Source organism: Motacilla alba, chromosome 3 (genome assembly GCF_015832195.1).
Source record: "Motacilla alba alba isolate MOTALB_02 chromosome 3, Motacilla_alba_V1.0_pri, whole genome shotgun sequence".
Lineage (NCBI taxonomy): Eukaryota > Metazoa > Chordata > Aves > Passeriformes > Motacillidae > Motacilla > Motacilla alba.
Genome location: NC_052018.1, coordinates 43,664,351 through 43,682,257, shown reverse-complemented (window position 1 = coordinate 43,682,257; position 17,907 = coordinate 43,664,351). Strand labels below are relative to the sequence as shown.

The 17,907-nt window shown below is 38.6% G+C and overlaps 1 protein-coding gene across 1 annotated transcript in view; it reads left to right on the top strand.

Annotated features, from left to right (window-relative positions):
• The window catches only part of LOC119698760 (prolyl endopeptidase), a 96,879-nt gene that overhangs the window by 19,948 nt on the left and 59,024 nt on the right, over nt 1–17,907 (top strand). Inside the window, exon 7 of the mRNA XM_038131247.1 lies at nt 2,099–2,204. Coding sequence (XP_037987175.1) covers nt 2,099–2,204 — 106 coding nt within the window. The remainder of the gene's footprint in view (nt 1–2,098; nt 2,205–17,907) is intronic.

Genomic DNA, 17,907 nt, shown 5'->3' with positions numbered 1-17,907 from the left:
GGTGCTGTTTGTTAGCTTGGCCATTTGTGCAACTGAACAGTGAACTGATTGAGATACTAATCTGGCAAAGGGGCTTCTTTTATTATTTTTTTTTAATTGTGGATTGTTTAAGTATTTTTCCTTTTTCTTTCTCCTTCCCCTCCTGGATTCTTTGTTTTGGTTGTTTGGGTGTTTAGTTCTTCTGGATTCTTTCTTCTTTTCTGGTTTTTGGAGGTTTAAATTTTGTTGTTGTTGTTGAACATACCATTTTTTCAGTTGGATCAGTTCCCTGAACTGGTGTACTTCACAAATGGTGGATGCTTGTACTGGCATGACATGAGGAATGAATTTACATGGATGAAAACAATGACAGCAGTAGGAAGAGCTAGAGGTGGAGACTGGTGATGCTGCTGCCAATATTGCAAAGTTACAGTTTGATGAGCAATGTAGATGTCTAAATCTGCAGTATAATACTGAACATTTTAGCATGCTGCAGTCAACCATCTTGTCCTGTTTCTGTCAAAATCCTTTGGGTTGTAGAACTCACTGGTATAAGAATAGCTTTAGTGATAGAGACACACTTAATTGGTATCCCACCAGCAAGATGCTTTGGGAGTCCTTACTTCAAATTAAACATAAACTGCTATCAACTCTTAAGTAGTCCAGCTGGGAATATGGAAGGAAAAATTAGATGTACTCAGATTTGCTGTCATCAGAGATCCTGAATTGCTCTTGCAACAACATCAGAAATTTGCACATCTCTGTTCTTTCTTGGGTAAAGTTATCAATTTTCTCTTAACTGTTTTACTCACAGAATCAAAGAATAAATTTATGTGGGTTCTGACCATGAGTAAAAGTGTTTTGTGTGTCATACTCTTGAATATAACTGAAATCTGTATTTTTATATATAACTTAAAATTATTTGTTATGTTTTTTCAGTTGGTGAGGAAGTGAAGGGAACTTGGTGCTTTCACAAGTATGGACAGATGTTTAAGCAGCATATTGCAATCATTTTCTTAATTAAAATTTACACCTGTAATTATTGCTTACCTAAAACCACTGAAGATGTATCTTTCAAGAAAGATCACCTAATCTTGGTTTCCATTTCTGGATATACTTGTTTCTAGGTGCAGGGGGCTCTGTTAAAGATGTCTTTGCTGTTTCATATAATGGAGTGAGGTTTTGGCTGAAGTAGGAATCTTAGGTGTTCTTTTCTATTTGCCTTGTAAGCTTTTGGTTGTATGGACTTTTTTTGTGGTATAATTAGATCATAACAAAATGCCTGTAAAAATATGATTTGGAAACACTCATTTGGGGATTGTTTTAGTTTCAAGGAGTGTTTGGTTGTTGGGGTTTTTTTTAACTTTCATTTTAACTTTCATCTCAACACTGAGATTTGTTTCTGTTCTACTAGGTCCCTTTCTTGTGTCCTTAAAACTGTAGATCTGTTGGAATAGCAGTATAATTAGGACTTAATTCTTCTGAAATTTATTTTGCTCAACTCATTCTACAGATATGTTGCATAACAAATGTTACAAATATAAACTGAAATATATCTAAGAAGTATTTACAATATAAGAATTGTTTTGAAGCTGTGTAAAGTGCCAAGTGGAAAATTTCCAGAACCCAGATTTGTATTTTGTGACTTTAAATTTCCATTAGATATGGTCATATAAGAATGTGGACAGTAAACAGCCTTCTGTATCAGCTCTGTTAATAAACCATCAAAATTTGGTAATTTTGGAATATGCTCAAAACAGCTCAGTCAGGAGAAGGAGACATTAAGACCTCTTGTTACTTTGTGCCTTTCCTTGTTGGATTTGCACTTTCAAAAGCTTTGTCAAGAAATGTAGTATGTTTGCAAAGCCTGAGTAGCAAGAAGGATTAATTAATGACTTTCTGTACTAGCAGACACCATTTCAGAAACTCTGCTGTGTGTGTACGTGCATGTGCAAAAGCGAACCAAGAAGCTTCATCAGATAATTTATAATGTGTTATAGCTTGTGATGTTTTTTAACAGTAGCACTAGATTTTTCTGCATGTGTGATCTCACTTTTCGAGTTGGAGTTCTCTTTTCCAGAGGGTGAATTGTCTTTGATTTTTCTGTAACTTCTTACAGGTGTCGGATGATGGTCGGTATGTCTTGCTGTCTATCAGAGAAGGCTGTGATCCAGTGAACAGACTGTGGTACTGTGATCTACAGAAGGAGTCTCAGGGTATATCAGGTATGTGTTGCTTTGTAAGTTTGCGTCCTTTGAAGACACTATAAAATTTGAAATACCTTATGTTTGAATGAAAATATAGATATATTTATTGAAATACTTAGATATATTCAAATACAAGTATTGCTTAAACACCTTAATGCAGAAATTAGATAAAATAAGCACTGCTAGCATTCCATTTTCTGTTATGTATCAGTAGATGAAAAACTCCATTCTTCATTCTGTAGTTTATTTAAAAGGTCACAAGGAAAAGTTGGTATAGTATAAGCAGCTGTACCAGTGTATGTTCAGTTTCATTCTACACCACTAATACTTTCCCATGTTTAAAATTTTCTTCGTATTGTAAAAATTTCACTTATCTCCCTTCAAGTGCTGATAGCACTTTTTTACAAAAAGTGACTAGCTTATAGATAACACTTATTTTCCATGTATAGTACTAGGAAATAAAAATCCTCCAGTGTTATTTGGTAGCACCATTGTTGTACAGTAGAGTATCAACTACTATTTCAAATGTGCTTTCCTGAAGTGCTCCTTTCTTGCCTTCTAGGTGGAGTAGCCTTTGGCTTTTGTGTATTAGGCTTTGTAGCCACGATGGTTTGAGCTGAAAGTGTGACACTTTACACCATATGGCTGTTGTCAATTGTTGGCATAGTTAGCTGGTTTACTGATCGGTAGTTTTGTATTTCCAGAGTACTGGATTATTGAAAGGTATTCCTCAATATGTGTTTTGCATAGAACACAACTTAGCTTTTTTGATTCTTGCATCTTCTCTCTTCAGAAACTTCAGAAACAGAATAAATACTGCAGTAGCTCTTTGTTGAATATTGGGTCTCAAGAAACTTGTTGTCTTGTTTATTAACAGAATATTTCAGGCTAAGGAGGGGCCTACTACTGACTTGTCCACAACTAATACAACTAAACTTCAGCCAAGGCTGCCAGCAACTTCCACATGCACAGCCAATTCTTTGTTATTTGTACATACTGAGTCAGGCAGGGCACCTTTCTTTCTTTGGCTTCGTGATCTCCTTGGGAACTTATCGTCAAGGCACTGTAGAATTCTAGATTGCTTCAGCCCTAGATTCCATTGTCCTTCCACACAGAAGACATCACAGTGGCTAGAACTTCCACTGTAAAGAGGATGGCCTGTGAACATGAGTTGTCTTATAGTTGTCTGAAGAAGGCATCATCTACTTCTTCCTAATTAGGAAGTCCATAGCATGTAGTACTACATACAGTATACTACTACTGTGTGCTCTATAGCACACAGTAGTATATACCACTGTAGTGGTAGTACCCATGTAGTATCCATGCTGGTCTGCCTGTTAATCTTAACCTATAAGCTGTCTACCATCTCCTGAACGTTCCCAAGGCAGAACTCCACAAATTCCAGCTGTTCTTTCACATAAAAGACAGTTCACCTCCTCACCTTGCCAACCTATCCTTACTAAAAAACCTTTATCTATGCATAGTAGCATGGCAGTCCTGTGAGCTATCCCACCACGTCTCCATTATCCCAATGAAGACTTCTGACTCCTCCTATTTGTGCCCATGTTGTGTGCATCAGTGTAGAGGCAGTTCAGGCAGGCACCCAAGTGTGCTGATTCCTCAGTGCACATTTGAGAGCTTTCTCCATGCGGCTGTTCTGCAGGCACTTCCTTCTTCACATGCCTGTGCTTGGAGAGACTCCACTTCAGCTCTGTTTCGTGGATTGCTGTGTCTCTTTCATTCTTACCACCCAGGCCCTTGGTTTGCCTACCCCATCCACATCTTCCTTACTTGTCGAGGAATCACTTTCTCCTGTTTTTCTGGTTTAAATCCCTGCTTACTGGGTTGTTTAACCTGCAAGGATCCTTTTGCCTTGCTTAATCCAGTGGACAGCAGCGCAGCAATAGTACAGAATGGGGCAGCCTAGAATTGCTGCCAAATCATTGATTTTTCTCTTGGATGTGTATGGATGAATGCCTCCTGTTCCTTATTTGCAGCCTCCTTTCTGTGGAAATAAGAGATGCTTAATCCCATTTTGCTTTTGGAAGCGTTGGCTCCCAAATGCAATCAGTGGTAATGGAAAAGCAGGAGTCCTGGTGGTCCAACCCTCACAAGACTGTGTGGAAGGTCAGCTGGCCAGGCAGATGTGAGACCATAAGCTTGTGGCATAAATTTAATCTTGTTATACCTTGAAGACTCACTCAAATGGACACCCTTATGGATTCCTCAGATGTGGAGAATGCTTCGGAAGAAATTTTTATCATCTTAGACTCGAGCCACTTTCAGTCAAAGTTCTCTCCCCTGTGCATTCTCAGAGATATGAAAGTCAATGAAGATTTGTCTTCCAACTTTGATATTCATAACAGCTCTCTCCTGTGTGAATTCTTGGATGACACTCTGTTTATGCTGAATCTTAAAATAATTTAGTTAGAATGTCAAATGACTTTATACAAACCCATACACCACTTGGTTCCACTTTTTCCAGTATTCAGAGACTCATGTCTCTTTGCTGCATACAAGATTCTGTCTGTGTGTTGTACTCACTTAAAAGGACTTTTAAGATGCACCCTTCCTGTATATCTGTTTATTTGGATCATTATGGTGTTCAGCAGGGCTTTGTCATCACTGGGAGGTTGTGGTGACCTGAGATGATGAAGTTTCGGAACCCCTCTGTGAATTAGAAGGAACAGTTATAAGCATAGCTACATTCTAGAGAGCTCCTTAAACAACATGGGTTTTATTTTCATTTTTCTCAGAAGTCCCGTCTGTAAGTTGGCAATTCATAGTGTGTTAGACAAGGGAAGACTGTTAAATAATACTGTAGGCAATTAATATTGGCTGATAGGAAGGTCATTTAAAGGACCCAAAGGGGTGGACAAGTGGATTAATTCTGTTTGGTTTTAAATCCATAAACCCATCTCCCTGAATGGGCTATTGTCTGAGTTGGGTACGTAATAACAAGGCTAAGTTAGTCTAAGCCACATGTTCATCCAACAGCTGTTACATCATTGGCTGCTATGAGATCCAAAGTGGATGAGATGATTAATGAATTTTCTTACCTTGTGCTGTAATGAAGGACTTTGCTTGCTGCCAGATTCTGTGTTGGAGGTAAAGTGAGAATAACCTCCAGACTGTAGGTGTGATAAGATGATGGACTGGGTGTACCTGTTTAGACCATTAGCTGAGGCTCCTGCTTTCCTGTGCTCTCTCAAGATGATTCAGTCCATGTGAAATACAGGTATCTGTCTGGACAGATTTGGACCCCTGTGCTGATTGCAAAAAGTGGCTTGTAGCTTGCATGCTTCTAAGAATAAAGCAAGAAAAGGAAAAGAGAAATACCTCAAAACTGAAAGCAACTTGAAAAAATTAAAGCAGGAAATCTGAAAAAAAGTACAAAGTTGAAGGGAGAAAGAAAATGAACTGATTAAGACACAGATGTTTGTGAAGAAGCTCTCAGAAAAAAAAGAGAACTAGTTTCAGGACTATCTGAGTGAGTATTAGTTATTTCAGAAATTGTACTGACTGGTAAAGGGGGAATGAGGGGAGCTGAAAAAGAAAATGGATGATATTATAGGTAGTCTAGGATCTAGCAGATAACATATTTGATACAGATGCTATTTTAAGGACAGTGGGATTTTACAGTGAAGCTTCAATTTAGTAACCATAAAGAAGAAACGAAATAATATTGGAGAAGCTCTGCTTATTTCAGTCAAAATGCTTTTGCATCTTGGAGACGTTTGCTGAAGACAGAGGTGCAGATAAGTCTAATTTTGCAACTGAAAGCTGAAAATGACCATTGAATTCTTAGTTACTTTTGTTCTTAACACCTTATTACAGTGATATTGACTGAACTGCTTCCTGGATTGTTGAAATTAATTGACCGAATCATTGAAGTAAACTTCTGTTAAGAGACAGGACTATGGTTTTGTAATGAAGAGGAAAGAAATAACAGAGCTAGTAATCAAGGGAAAGGACCTAATACATGGAATGTACCTCAGAACTGGAGGGACACAACTGGTATTACAAACAATCTTGTAGTAATTTTGTACTTAGGTTGTTCTGTGCCCCTCTTTTTTATCCTTCCTTGTCTAACAGACCTCTTATATCTGTGTTCCTTGTATCACTTTCCAGTGTTTGGACCTGTCCTTGGAAAGGAGGCTGGTTATAGAAGTGTCCTTTATACTGTTTGATTTTTATGAGATCCATCAGAATTTAATTCCTTTTTGAGCAGCAGGTCAAGATAAATGCACATGTGTGTATTTATGGACTAAAGCCACGCTAAGGTCATAGAAGCTGCTGTGCTCAATGTACTGACTGTGTCGTTCTGCAGCAGCATCCTGGCTGTAGCAGCGAGGATGAATAGGCAGACCTGACTTCCCTTGTCTGGATGGAGCAAAACGAAGGTTAGGACTTCCCTCAGCTATGAAAGAATCACAATAATAAACTATTCCTGTATAGGTATTTTATACACTAGTTACCTGCTACTAGCTCTTCTTGTACTGGATAGCAATATTGTGGTTTCTAGGTTGAGGCTCTTGGATTCAGTGAAAGCCATTTATTTTTCCATGAAGTGATTCATAGTTTGGATCCTTTTGATAGTATGAAGTACAGCTTATTTAGAAATAGTGATTGTTTTTATAATTTTCTCATTTCACTGAGACTCAAGAAAAAGATTTTGAAAACTTCATGCAATCTGGCAATATTGCACTGGATATATAGAGGTTGGTATGTGACAGATTTCATATGATCAAATAAAAATTTAAATCTCTTTCAAGTATAGACTTTATTGATATAGTTTTTCATTATTTTCATTTTTGGGGACTTGTTTGATTTAGCTGAACTAGTCTACTTCTGCACACAGCTGGACATATGAAATTATGTGCTCATTAAATATTTCAAGTCTGGTGTCAACCACTTTCTCATACTTCTGAATTTATTTGTATTGTAAGGTCATAGTTTAGAATGAGTAAATGCCCTGTACTTAAGGGTTGTTAGAATCTAGGGTGGCTAGCTGATTTGTGGGCTTTGTTTCTAACTTACTGTAGGTTAGAAATGTGGCACAATTTAAAAAAAATATTTCTACCTATATGTTAGAAGATCTTCTTGCTCAGAATAATGTTCATTTTGTCTGTCTGAGAGACAAAAAGAGGCCTTTTCCCTCAAAGAGCACAGTAGCTGGTTGAATTATTTTGCTTAAATTTGCAGGGTAGAGTCGGGAAGCAGAGTGAAAAGGGGGGTATCCATCTTGGGAAAAGAAAGAAGAAACAGGAGTGCAAAATTAAACAGTATGTTTCATGTGTGCCAATAAAAAATGGTTAATAAATATCTGCCTGATAGAACTTGGAAGATGGCTGTGAATTCAGGGATGAGTCAGCTACTGTGGGAATCATCAAGCAACACAATACAGCCCATAACAAGCTTACAGGAGCTCAGATGTTTCTTTCCCCAGTAGGTGAAAGGAACGTGTAATCTTCCATTTTTACTCTTACTCATATGTGGCACGTTTTTATAGCAAGAAAATATTTCCTTTTTAAATTTCAAATTAAACTCAACAGTTTGTGGCTGTTTCGAAAATATTAATCCAACCAGATAATCTCATTCAGTTGAAAAAACAAAGCTGTAAAACTCTTTTTTGCCTTCTTAAATTGTGAACTTCCTTCTATATTTGTGTTCAATTACATGCCTGTCCCATTTTTGCTGTCTGTCTAGACAATACAAATAAAAAAGTAAATTTGCACCTTTTCAATCCAAGAAGGGAAGATCCAGATTGTTCCACAAGAATCATCAAGAAATGGAACAGAATGATTTTGCTAACAATATAAATTGCTTTGAGGAAGAGGAAACCTCTGGTTTAACTTTCTCACAAGTTATCTTTTTATGAAATATGGTTTGTCCAATATTTGCCACTTAATTATTGCTTCAGTAATCTTGAGTTAACGCATTTCATTGCCTTCCGTGCACAGCATGAGTTGTTGCTTCTTTTTGCATATACTGCCTTTCAATAATAAGTGAGGTGATAAAGGTGTCATCATCAAAGATTCTCTGGAAGAGAGAACATTCATTCTGTTGTACTGAAGGAAGTTGTGTCCTGTGCATTCATGGATTGTTCATGTATTTCTCAGGCTGTGAGTCAATGGATGTTAACTTGTCCTGTGTTGAGTGGGAAATCATCTTAGTCTCTGAATGGAGATCGCATCTAATAAATGAGAGTACACTATTTCTAAATGTTCAGGAGACTTAAAAGGATTTAACTTGTCTATTTCTGCATCTGAAAATTTAGGTGTGTCGCTAATCTTTCCCCTTTACTGTGTCATGATATCATATTTTTGTCGACAGCTGTAGATTAATTGAATTGGCCATGCAGTCTCCTGTGATATTCCTTGTCAGATTGTTTTCCTCAGAAGACAATCTACACAGCAGTGTTTCTGATTCTTTCCATGAACGGTACAGGGGGCATCTGAGCATCTGCCTCCCACTTAGCTAAAATGTTCTTCATGCTTTCCCTCCCCCCCCTTCACAGGGTTTCTGCTGTATACAGACTGAGTCATTTTCCTCTTCAAATGTTCGGGTTGCTTGCTAGGTTTTTACGCAGGCCATTGTGAGCTACTTGTGCCAAGAATGCTCCTTTTTAGAATAGAAAACTACTGTGCTAAGTAACCTATGACAAATATGTGATAGCTTCATTTTAATGGGGATTTTAAATTAGTCTGGAAAGATAAGAGTTGGGGAGATATTGTTTCCCTTCCTCCCCTACTACCATTGGTGTTTTATGAATCCCACCAGATTAACCCAGTTCATGGCATAGTTTTTGTGACAAAACTCTGTTAGAAATGACCAGGTTTACCAATTGGAATATTATGTTTACAACTAACTTAGCCAAACACACTTTTAATAAAATTTTAATCTCATATCAGTATTTTACACATACTCTATTTCTCAAGACCTGAGGTCATATTTCACAGTATGGTGGCAAGATAATGCTGTGAGAAGACCCCCCTGGAAAAGACAGCTGCCTGCACTTAAAGCTTTTGGGGTAACTCCCTTGCTGTGCCCTGTTTCAGGTAACTGTGACTATGGAACCTCTTCCCTTTGTGCTTTGTTCTTCCTCTTCAGTTCCTCGTGGGGTGAGGTTTAGAAAGATCAGGGGCCAAATTATGGGATTCTTGTCCAGACTTGACCACTCTGTCAGCCAACTGATAAGGTTTAATTTTGCCTTATGAATCAGTAGCAGGAGTGCAGTGCCTGTTGGGTCAGGAAGGACAGCACTGTGGGTTCATGACCAGGTTATTCCCTCATTCAGTACTCCAGATTTCCCTGCTCATCTTGCGAAACTGCTTGTAGGCTTTTCAACTCTTGGCTCCTGTAACAAACATTTAAAAGTGGTCTAATGCTAAGTATTTCTTTAAAAAACCCACATATTTACCCAGTAGCTGAGCACTGTAAGGCACAATTTTTGTTAACTATTTTATCAAACTTGGCTTCCACAAGACAGCACTCAAGTTTGCTTGTTTGTTGAACCAGTCAAACAAGAAAACTTCTTTCATTAATCACTTTGCTTAACTGTTCTTGGTATTCCTGAAAATACCTCATAGTAGCCAAGCAGCTGGATGCACAGTAATCAAGCAATTATTTATTAGCAAACGTTGTTGTACAACTTAATGAAAAAACCAATCAAAACCAAAAAAAACCAACCAACCAAAAAAAAAAAAAAAAAAAAAACAAACAAACCACCAAACAAACCACAAAAACAGTGGGTTTTTTTATGTAGCATGTCTCTTCATGCTTCTGTGCCTGGTAATAATTTTGTTTTTCCCTTTTCTTGAAAAATGAGATTGTTTCTTTTTTATTAGATTGTCTGCCTTAACTGTTTACTCTTTTGAATATGTGATTTGGTGCTGTGAAGAAGGAATTTAGCACCAATCTGTTGGTGTGCAACAAGAAATAAATGAAAGCTGTTTAATCACCCTTGGCTGTGAATGTAAACCAGCATGACATGGGCTATTGGTCTTGTTGAAGTTGTCCTTAGTATTGACCTTTTTCTTTATTTTGTATTGTGGTAGCAGCTGGGAAGCTTAATGAAAAAATCAGGATCCTCTTGTGAACACTATAGAATTGTTTTATGAGTTACTGACTCAGAGCTCTGGGCAGAGCCCCACTTTGCTCTTCCTGGGGTACCTGAAGCGTGAGAGCAGAGGGGAAAAAAGAAGGGGTATAAACCAGCATGGGGAGCAGAAGAGGTAGCTCTTCTTATAACCTTTGGGTGTGTAGAAACATAGCCTTAATGAAAAGCTGCAGTGATTTCTGGAATGCAAAGAGCTGAGAGGGTTGACTAATTGGAATGCACACCTGAGTTGTTGGATTGGAAAGGAAGCTAAACACAGATTTATTTTAAATAGGAGGTACAGGGGCTTTCTGGACAGAGAACAGTGATAGAGGCTCTAATGCTTGAGTACTGGGCTGCTTGAAGGTTGGTGGTTTGTGTCTGGTGGGAACAGTGTGAGGTGGTGGGAGGACACATGCAGGGGAATAGGAGCTAGTGAAAAATGCTTGAGAACCACTGGCTTGAAAAGATGTGATAAAAATGGAGCAAACACAGAAGTTCACAGCTTAGTCATTTTCAGCTGGAATTGCTTAGTCATTGTCAGCTGGAATTGCTTTGTATTAGACTGGCAGGGAAAGGTTGCAAGAAAGAATTTAAGAGCAAGGCTATCAGTCAGATTTTTTTTAAATTTTGTTTCTGTGTTTAGAATGTTGGGGTTTTTTCCCCTACACTGAAAAAGCACATATGTGACTTGAGGGCAGGTGAATGTTTGTCCACTTCAGTGTTGAAAATAGGATTGTTTGGCCTTTTGTGTTTTAGTTTAGTCTTGCAATTTATCAGGCTCTCTTAATAAATAAATAAGCAATGAACAGTGCTATATACAGTAACATCAAAGGGATGAGTCAGTATGCACTGTGTAGCCTGAAATAGTGGATCAAAACCTTTGTAATGAAAATGAACAAGAGACAATGAGGCGACAGTAGACATCAGCCATAAAGTGGAATGTAGTGAGAGGGAGAAAACTCTTCCATGTTTTCAAAAACTTTTCTGTGATTGAAGTAACTTTAAAAAAAGTTTCAAAAATTAATATCAAAACAAGGCTCTTGTATCCTAACAAATGGGGAGAAAAAAGTTAGCTGTCTTGAAAAATATGTGGAAGGATCAACAATAGAGCGTTTAAGAAAAATGTTTCATATCCCTTAAATGTCGATTTCAGAGTTTTGTTTTCACTGTATCTTTTTATTTGTTATGCATAAATGTAAATATAGATACATACTTTATATGTATTTATTTTTTGAGGGACATTATTAGCAGTAAAAATAAATAAAATTAGTGACAAAAAAAAGCACTACAGGGTGTCATCTATTTGAATTTCTGTAAGACGTTTGACGTGATCCCCTACAATATCCATCTCTCTAAATTGGAGGGATAGGAGTTTGATAGGCAGATTTTTGGGTGGATGAGGTATTGGTGGATGATCACATCTCAAGGGTAGTGGTCAACAGCTCAGTGTCCCAATGGACACGGTGATGAGTGTCCATGATCCAGTGGGACCATAGGTACTCGGGTCCCGGACTGGGAGCAGTGCTGTATAGGCAATGGGATCGAGTGCACCTTCAGCATGCCTGCAGACATCACCAGGCTGAGTGGTGCTTCATTCCTGAAGGATGCCATATTGATGGACCTGAACAAGCTCAAGGAATGGACCATGGGAACCTCATGAAGTTCCATAGGGTCAAGTGCAAGGTGCTGCACCTGTGTTGTGGTAACCCCTTTTATCAATGCAAGCTGCAGGATGAAGGGATTGAGAGCAGCTCTGCTGGGTCTGAAAAGGACTTGGTATTGGTGGATGAGAGGCTGGACGTGACCCAGCAATGTGCACTCACAGCCCAGATAGCCAGTTGTGTCCTAGGATGCATCCAAAGCAGCATGGGCAGCAGGGTGAGGGAGGGGATTCTGTGCCTCTGCTGTGCTGTCATGAGACCCCATCTGGAACACTGCATCCAGCCCTGGGGACCCCAGCACAGAAAGGACATTGCCTTGTTGGAGTGGGCCCAGAGGAGGACCATGATGAAGATCAGAAGACTGGAGCACCTCCCCTATGAGGAAAGGCTGAAAGAGCTCTGGTTGTTCAGCCTGGAGAAGAGAAGGGAAACCTTCAGGGAAACCTTGCTGCTGCCTCACAACTTCAAGGGAGTCTGTAAGAAGGGTGGGGACAAACTTTTTAGCTTGTTCCTGTACAAAAACCAGTAATGGTTTTAAACTTAAAACAGGGCAGGTTTAGGTTAGACAGAAGGAAGATTTTTGCAATAAATGTGTTAAAACATTTGAACAGGTTGCCACATGACAAAGAGGTGATGGATGCCCCATTCCTGGAAACATTTAAATTCAGGTAGGATGAGGCTTTGAGCAACTAGATCTAGTTGAAGATGTCTCAGCTCATTGCAAGGGGATCGGCATAGATGACCTTTAAAGGTCCTTTCAAATGCAAACTATTCTATGAAATTAAATTGCTTGCTGTTAATTTGAGCAAGGACATCTTCATGCTGCTACTTTCTGACTGGACATTACATTTATAAATCACAGAATCATGGAATGTTGAGGGGTTGGAATGGACCTCAAAGATCAGATAGTCCCAACCCTACCTGCCATGGGCAGGAGCACTTCCCTTTAGCCCAGGTTACTCAAAGCCTTATTCAAGCTGGCTTTGAACACCACCAGGTAAATAGTATTCATAATGAAGTTATTTTTTAGACGAGGTATTTGTACTTTCATCTGTTTGTATTAGAGAAAGTGTGTGTGAGGGAGAGAGATTAGCTTTCATGCCTGCTTTTCAGTTGCTATGTTCTGCTGTCTGAGGGCATGAGCTATAACTCTCTCAAAATGAATCGTATATATTCTCTTCTCCTGTCTTTTGAGTGATTATCCCAGTGGAAGTAAAATTGGAGCCTTGAAAGTGATTGAGAAATGTCTGTTCATAAAAGTGCTTGATTTCTTTCTTCTGGATTAATCTTTGAATATATCTTGACACGTCTGAACTTTCTAACTCAAAGGAATGAAGATTGCTTCCCTCCATTTATTTATATTTTAGATGGCAAATGCATTAACTTTCCATGATCATTGAGTAGCTGTCATCCATCATGTGCAAGATGAGTTGTACCCTCTCAATACAAATACAAAAGCTGCATGCCTTTTAAGAACATCTTAATATCTCCGTTACAGTATTTCCTCCCTCAGATGTTTATAAGTGAAGTGAGGTCCCAAGACATAGAGAGATCTTGCTTTTAAAGGAAGTCCAAATTGTTTGAAAATATCTATTGCCTTTGGAGAGGGGAAAAAACCCTGAGTTCTTTTCCCTAGCTGCCTTGCTCAAAGCAGGGGCTTGGGAGCAAGCTGAGTATTTTATGATTCAAGAAGAAATTAGATTCTGATGTGGAAGTAGATATCTGAGTGAAGGACTCTACCATTCAGTTACCTGAATATGTAATGAACATGCCACAGGGGCCCTGAAATAGTCTCTTCCAATCTGATGCATGCTGTATACCATGAGATTATCTGTCTTCTATTGAATGTAAAACCTACTGTGGATTAGTACTGTGAAACACTGTAAAAAGGCTGACTAGAGAGGTGAATGCCCCATCCCTGGAGGTATTCAAATCTGGGTTGGATGGGGCTTTAAGCACCTGGTCTAGTGGAATGTGACCCTATCCCGATGGCAGGGTAGTTGGAACTAGATGGCTTTTAAGCTCCCTTCCAACCCAAATAATTCTGTGATTCTATGAAAATCTGGGGGTTAAAAAATGATGATCTTTTCTTAGGTAGAAGTTTATTTACTTAATGTGTGTACCATAATAAAATGTGGCATCATTCTTTGGGTTAGAAAACCTGTCCTATTGTTATGAGCCAAGCTTCCTGGTTCATTTCCTGAGCTTTCTCAGCACTGCCCCATAGGGGGTACAGAGTGACAGAACTATCCTCTGTCCATAGGGGGCACATTCCTACACTGCCCCATTTGTAGAAAAGCTGTCTTGCAAAAAATGGCAAGACACAATGGAATTTATGGAGACAAGCATTCTGTCTTCACCTGATAATTTTGACTGTTAGAGCATTTGAAAAAAGTCAAATGCAAGTGTTTGCCTTTTGAAAACGTTTTTTCCCAGTGTCAGATAACTCTGCCTTTAAACCCTGTCTCTCCAGTAGGCATAGGCAAGAGGTTATTTGCCATTAATTGATTGTTTGGCCTTTCCATGAAACATGAAATATGGAAGTATCAAGAACATTTTGTGAAGTGACTAACAGTGACTCTCAGCCACTTTGTCCTTTCTGTATAGAGAAGGTTGGTAACAAGACCTTGTGATAATTCATGCTCTTACCAATTTGTTCAAATTAACTTTCCCTTCTTCTGTAATTGTCATCATTCACAGACATGCTTCATCACCCAGAGCTCTCAGCAGACCATGGAATATTTTACTATATTCAGAGGCTGGTACAAGACTGAGGGCTTGTTCTGTGATGCTTATTGAAACAATTTCTCTTTTGATCTTCTATGGATCCAAAAACTTTGTTTAAAAATTCTGTCTGTAACCCTGAATGTTGCTTTTGTTGTTTTCAGAAGCCTAGCTCTGTAGGATTTTCTGTTGTGTGGCATGCCTTTATTGTCCACTGAATTCTACCTGCAGTTCCTGTTGTAATGCAGTTATGTGATGATGAATAACTGGTATAAAACATATAGGCAAAGCCATCAGTATCTTTTCAGCAATGTATTTTAATAGAAGGACTGGCAGGGGAAAGGATTAGGGTATAGCAGCAGTATACAGGAAACTGTCAAGCCTTTCTGCATATAATAAATCTGTCTCATTGTATGCTTATGTGGATTAAACTGAAGTCTTCAGTGTTTCAGGTGTTAAGAGTAGCCTTAAACTATCCAAACGCCACTTCTCAGTGATTCTTCTCAAAGACACATGTTCTCAGAGGGCTACAGGTTAAACCTGTGAATGCCGTATCAACATCCAGTTCTTCAACTCTTTTCTCTCCTTTTTATGAGGAATGGACTGAATGTGTGTCCTTCACCTTGTTCTTCAAGTACTTTTTGAAGTCATAACTTACAGACATACTGTTCTTTCGTTACTGAGGGGTAAGGCCGGAGTGCTTGACATGGGGGCAGTGCCATGCTGGTGAGCTCTATGGGCCTCTCCCTTCCTTGTGTTGCCACTGGCATGACCTGGGGAGAAATGGTGTTTGTCCCCATCATTTTTCAGCCATAGTAGTGCCCAGTGAACTGCTCGTGTTTGTCATCAGGTTGTTACTTCTAGCCCAAAGGAGAAGGCTAAGCAAGAGGATCTGAAGCAATACTAGAATATCCCTTTCAATCACAGCCACAACTAGGTCACCTTCAACCAAGCATAAAGAAGCATCCTCTTATGGCTGATACCTGTGTCACTGCAAAGGATTTTTTCCTCTCACTGGAGAACTGCAGCCCATACCCTGTGCAGCAATGGTGTGTCTGATGTAAGGGCTGCCTGTAGTTGCCTCGTTACTGCCTCTGATCCTGGATTAGATGTTGGTGTATTTAACCACTTCAGTAAGACAGTGGTTTAGAGGTAATTGAACTGCAATATTTGTCTTCTAAGGACTACATAAAAGCCACTTTAATAAGATGGATGCTCTTGTTTTTGTAAAATAACAGCTAAGGGTACCCCTGCAGAACATCAACCCTCTCATATTTACTAGCTGCCCATTTGGGAGTGGATGAATGAGTTGCAAGGAAGCAATGTAAATCCCTAGTGTCACATTATTGTCCTTTTTCTTTATGGAATCCAAGTTCTGTTGCACTCATGGAGACTACAACTGTTGTGCACATTTGCCATTAAAAAAGTGTGTTTTTTCAACAGTCTGGCAATTTCTTTTTATGAAGTCTTGTACTTCAGTATGATGGTTTCATTCTTCCAGATACCAGTATTGTTATGGTGTTACTCTGAAGTTAAAGTTTTTATTTACCAAAATGCTGTGTGACTTGGGATCTTGAAATGGTTTCATGGTGTTTATTAGGGTTCGTTGTAGGATGGATTTGCTTTGGTTTTACTGGACATCAAAGCAGGTTTTCTCTGGAACTCACAGCAACTGGAGTGACTTAGCAGGATTTGTCTTCAGCATGAAATCTCTTGAGAAGGGCAAAACTTTGGATCTCAGAAAAAATCAAATTTAAGGGGCAGTGTATTCACTCAGGATACTAATTTGACTGGACTATGTGGAAAGTTCATACTACAGCAGTATGCAAAGTGGAATTTAATCACTTTGCATGAAGAAATAGGGAAGTTTTCTTTAAACCAAAATGGCAATTAAGAGATACAAACTTTATGAATGTACCCGGCCTGACTATACTCTGTTATTACATCTAATGGGTTTAAAATGACCTTAGTCATCTCACTGCTTCCTCAATTATTCTTTTCTTTTTTAAAATTCACAGTAATTACAGCTTGGCTATGATGTACTTGCATTATTCTGCTCAGTTTATAATATTATAAAATAAGCTGAAATGCTTTTTTATTGATACAAACATTACATTATAGAGTTTCACAAACAGATTTATGAAGATTTTCTTTGTTTATACTTAAAAGCAAAGACCCAACCTGTAGCTTTAGGAAAGGGGCAGACAGTGCACTAAATGTTATTTTAAGTTATAAGAGTTTTACCTTCATATGTCAATAAGGATTCTGATTTTTCAGCATAGCTAATGTATGATGCTTGCAATAGTAAGTTTGGATGATAGGTTGGGTTGTGCATAAAACAAGTATATCACATGTCTTATCTAGCCTTGCTGCTTTTTCTTTCTACTAGCCTCTCAATCTATTGAAAAACAGGAAAATGCGAATAAAAAGCAGTGGAGTCTTAGAATCCCATCTTCAGCTTGAGTCAATACTATCCACTCTGTACCACAGTCTCAAACTGAGGCTATTCATTTTTGAGAGAAGTCCACTTCTTTTACTGAGTGTGATATTCTAAGAGATTGATAGGCAAAATGCAGTTTCTTTCTTCAGAAACACAGATGTTTTTTGCTAACTGTAGTTGTCCTTTGATGGTGACACATTTCTGCAGAACAGCATTTCAGGAATGTTGTTTCTGAGTTGAAAGAGAAATTCCTCATGTTGAAGTTTATTGTACTCATTCCAATAGCATCATTTCTATTCTGTGGGAAGTTCTGGGCTTTTAAGGAGAATGGAAAACTTTCCATTCAAAGTAAATTTTTTTGCAGGAACTAAAATCCCCAAACATTTCTTTATAATTAAATAGTAATTTTAGAAAAGCTGTTAAAAATAAAATTGCATTTGAAAGCTTAGTACAGTCTTTCAACTCAGCTACAGCCCTTCATTCTAAGTCTGTAGAAGGGGACACTTGTGAGCTCCCTTGACGAGAACCTGATGTGCTCGGTGACATTGGCTTCACAGCAGCCACTGTGGTAGGAACATTGCTGTGGCAAACATCTGAGCTCTCCAGAAGCCCCTTAGGAAAGCTGGGGAAACATGAGCCATAATTCTGTCAGTATTTTGCTAGAAAGTCCTCCAAACCAGTCATCTTAACATGTCTGTGAACTGGCATTTTTCCCCTGCAGCCTATTGATCTGGAGCAGTCTTTGGAAGTTCTTAATACCTGGTGAACATTCTGGCCTTTCCGTAACTGTAC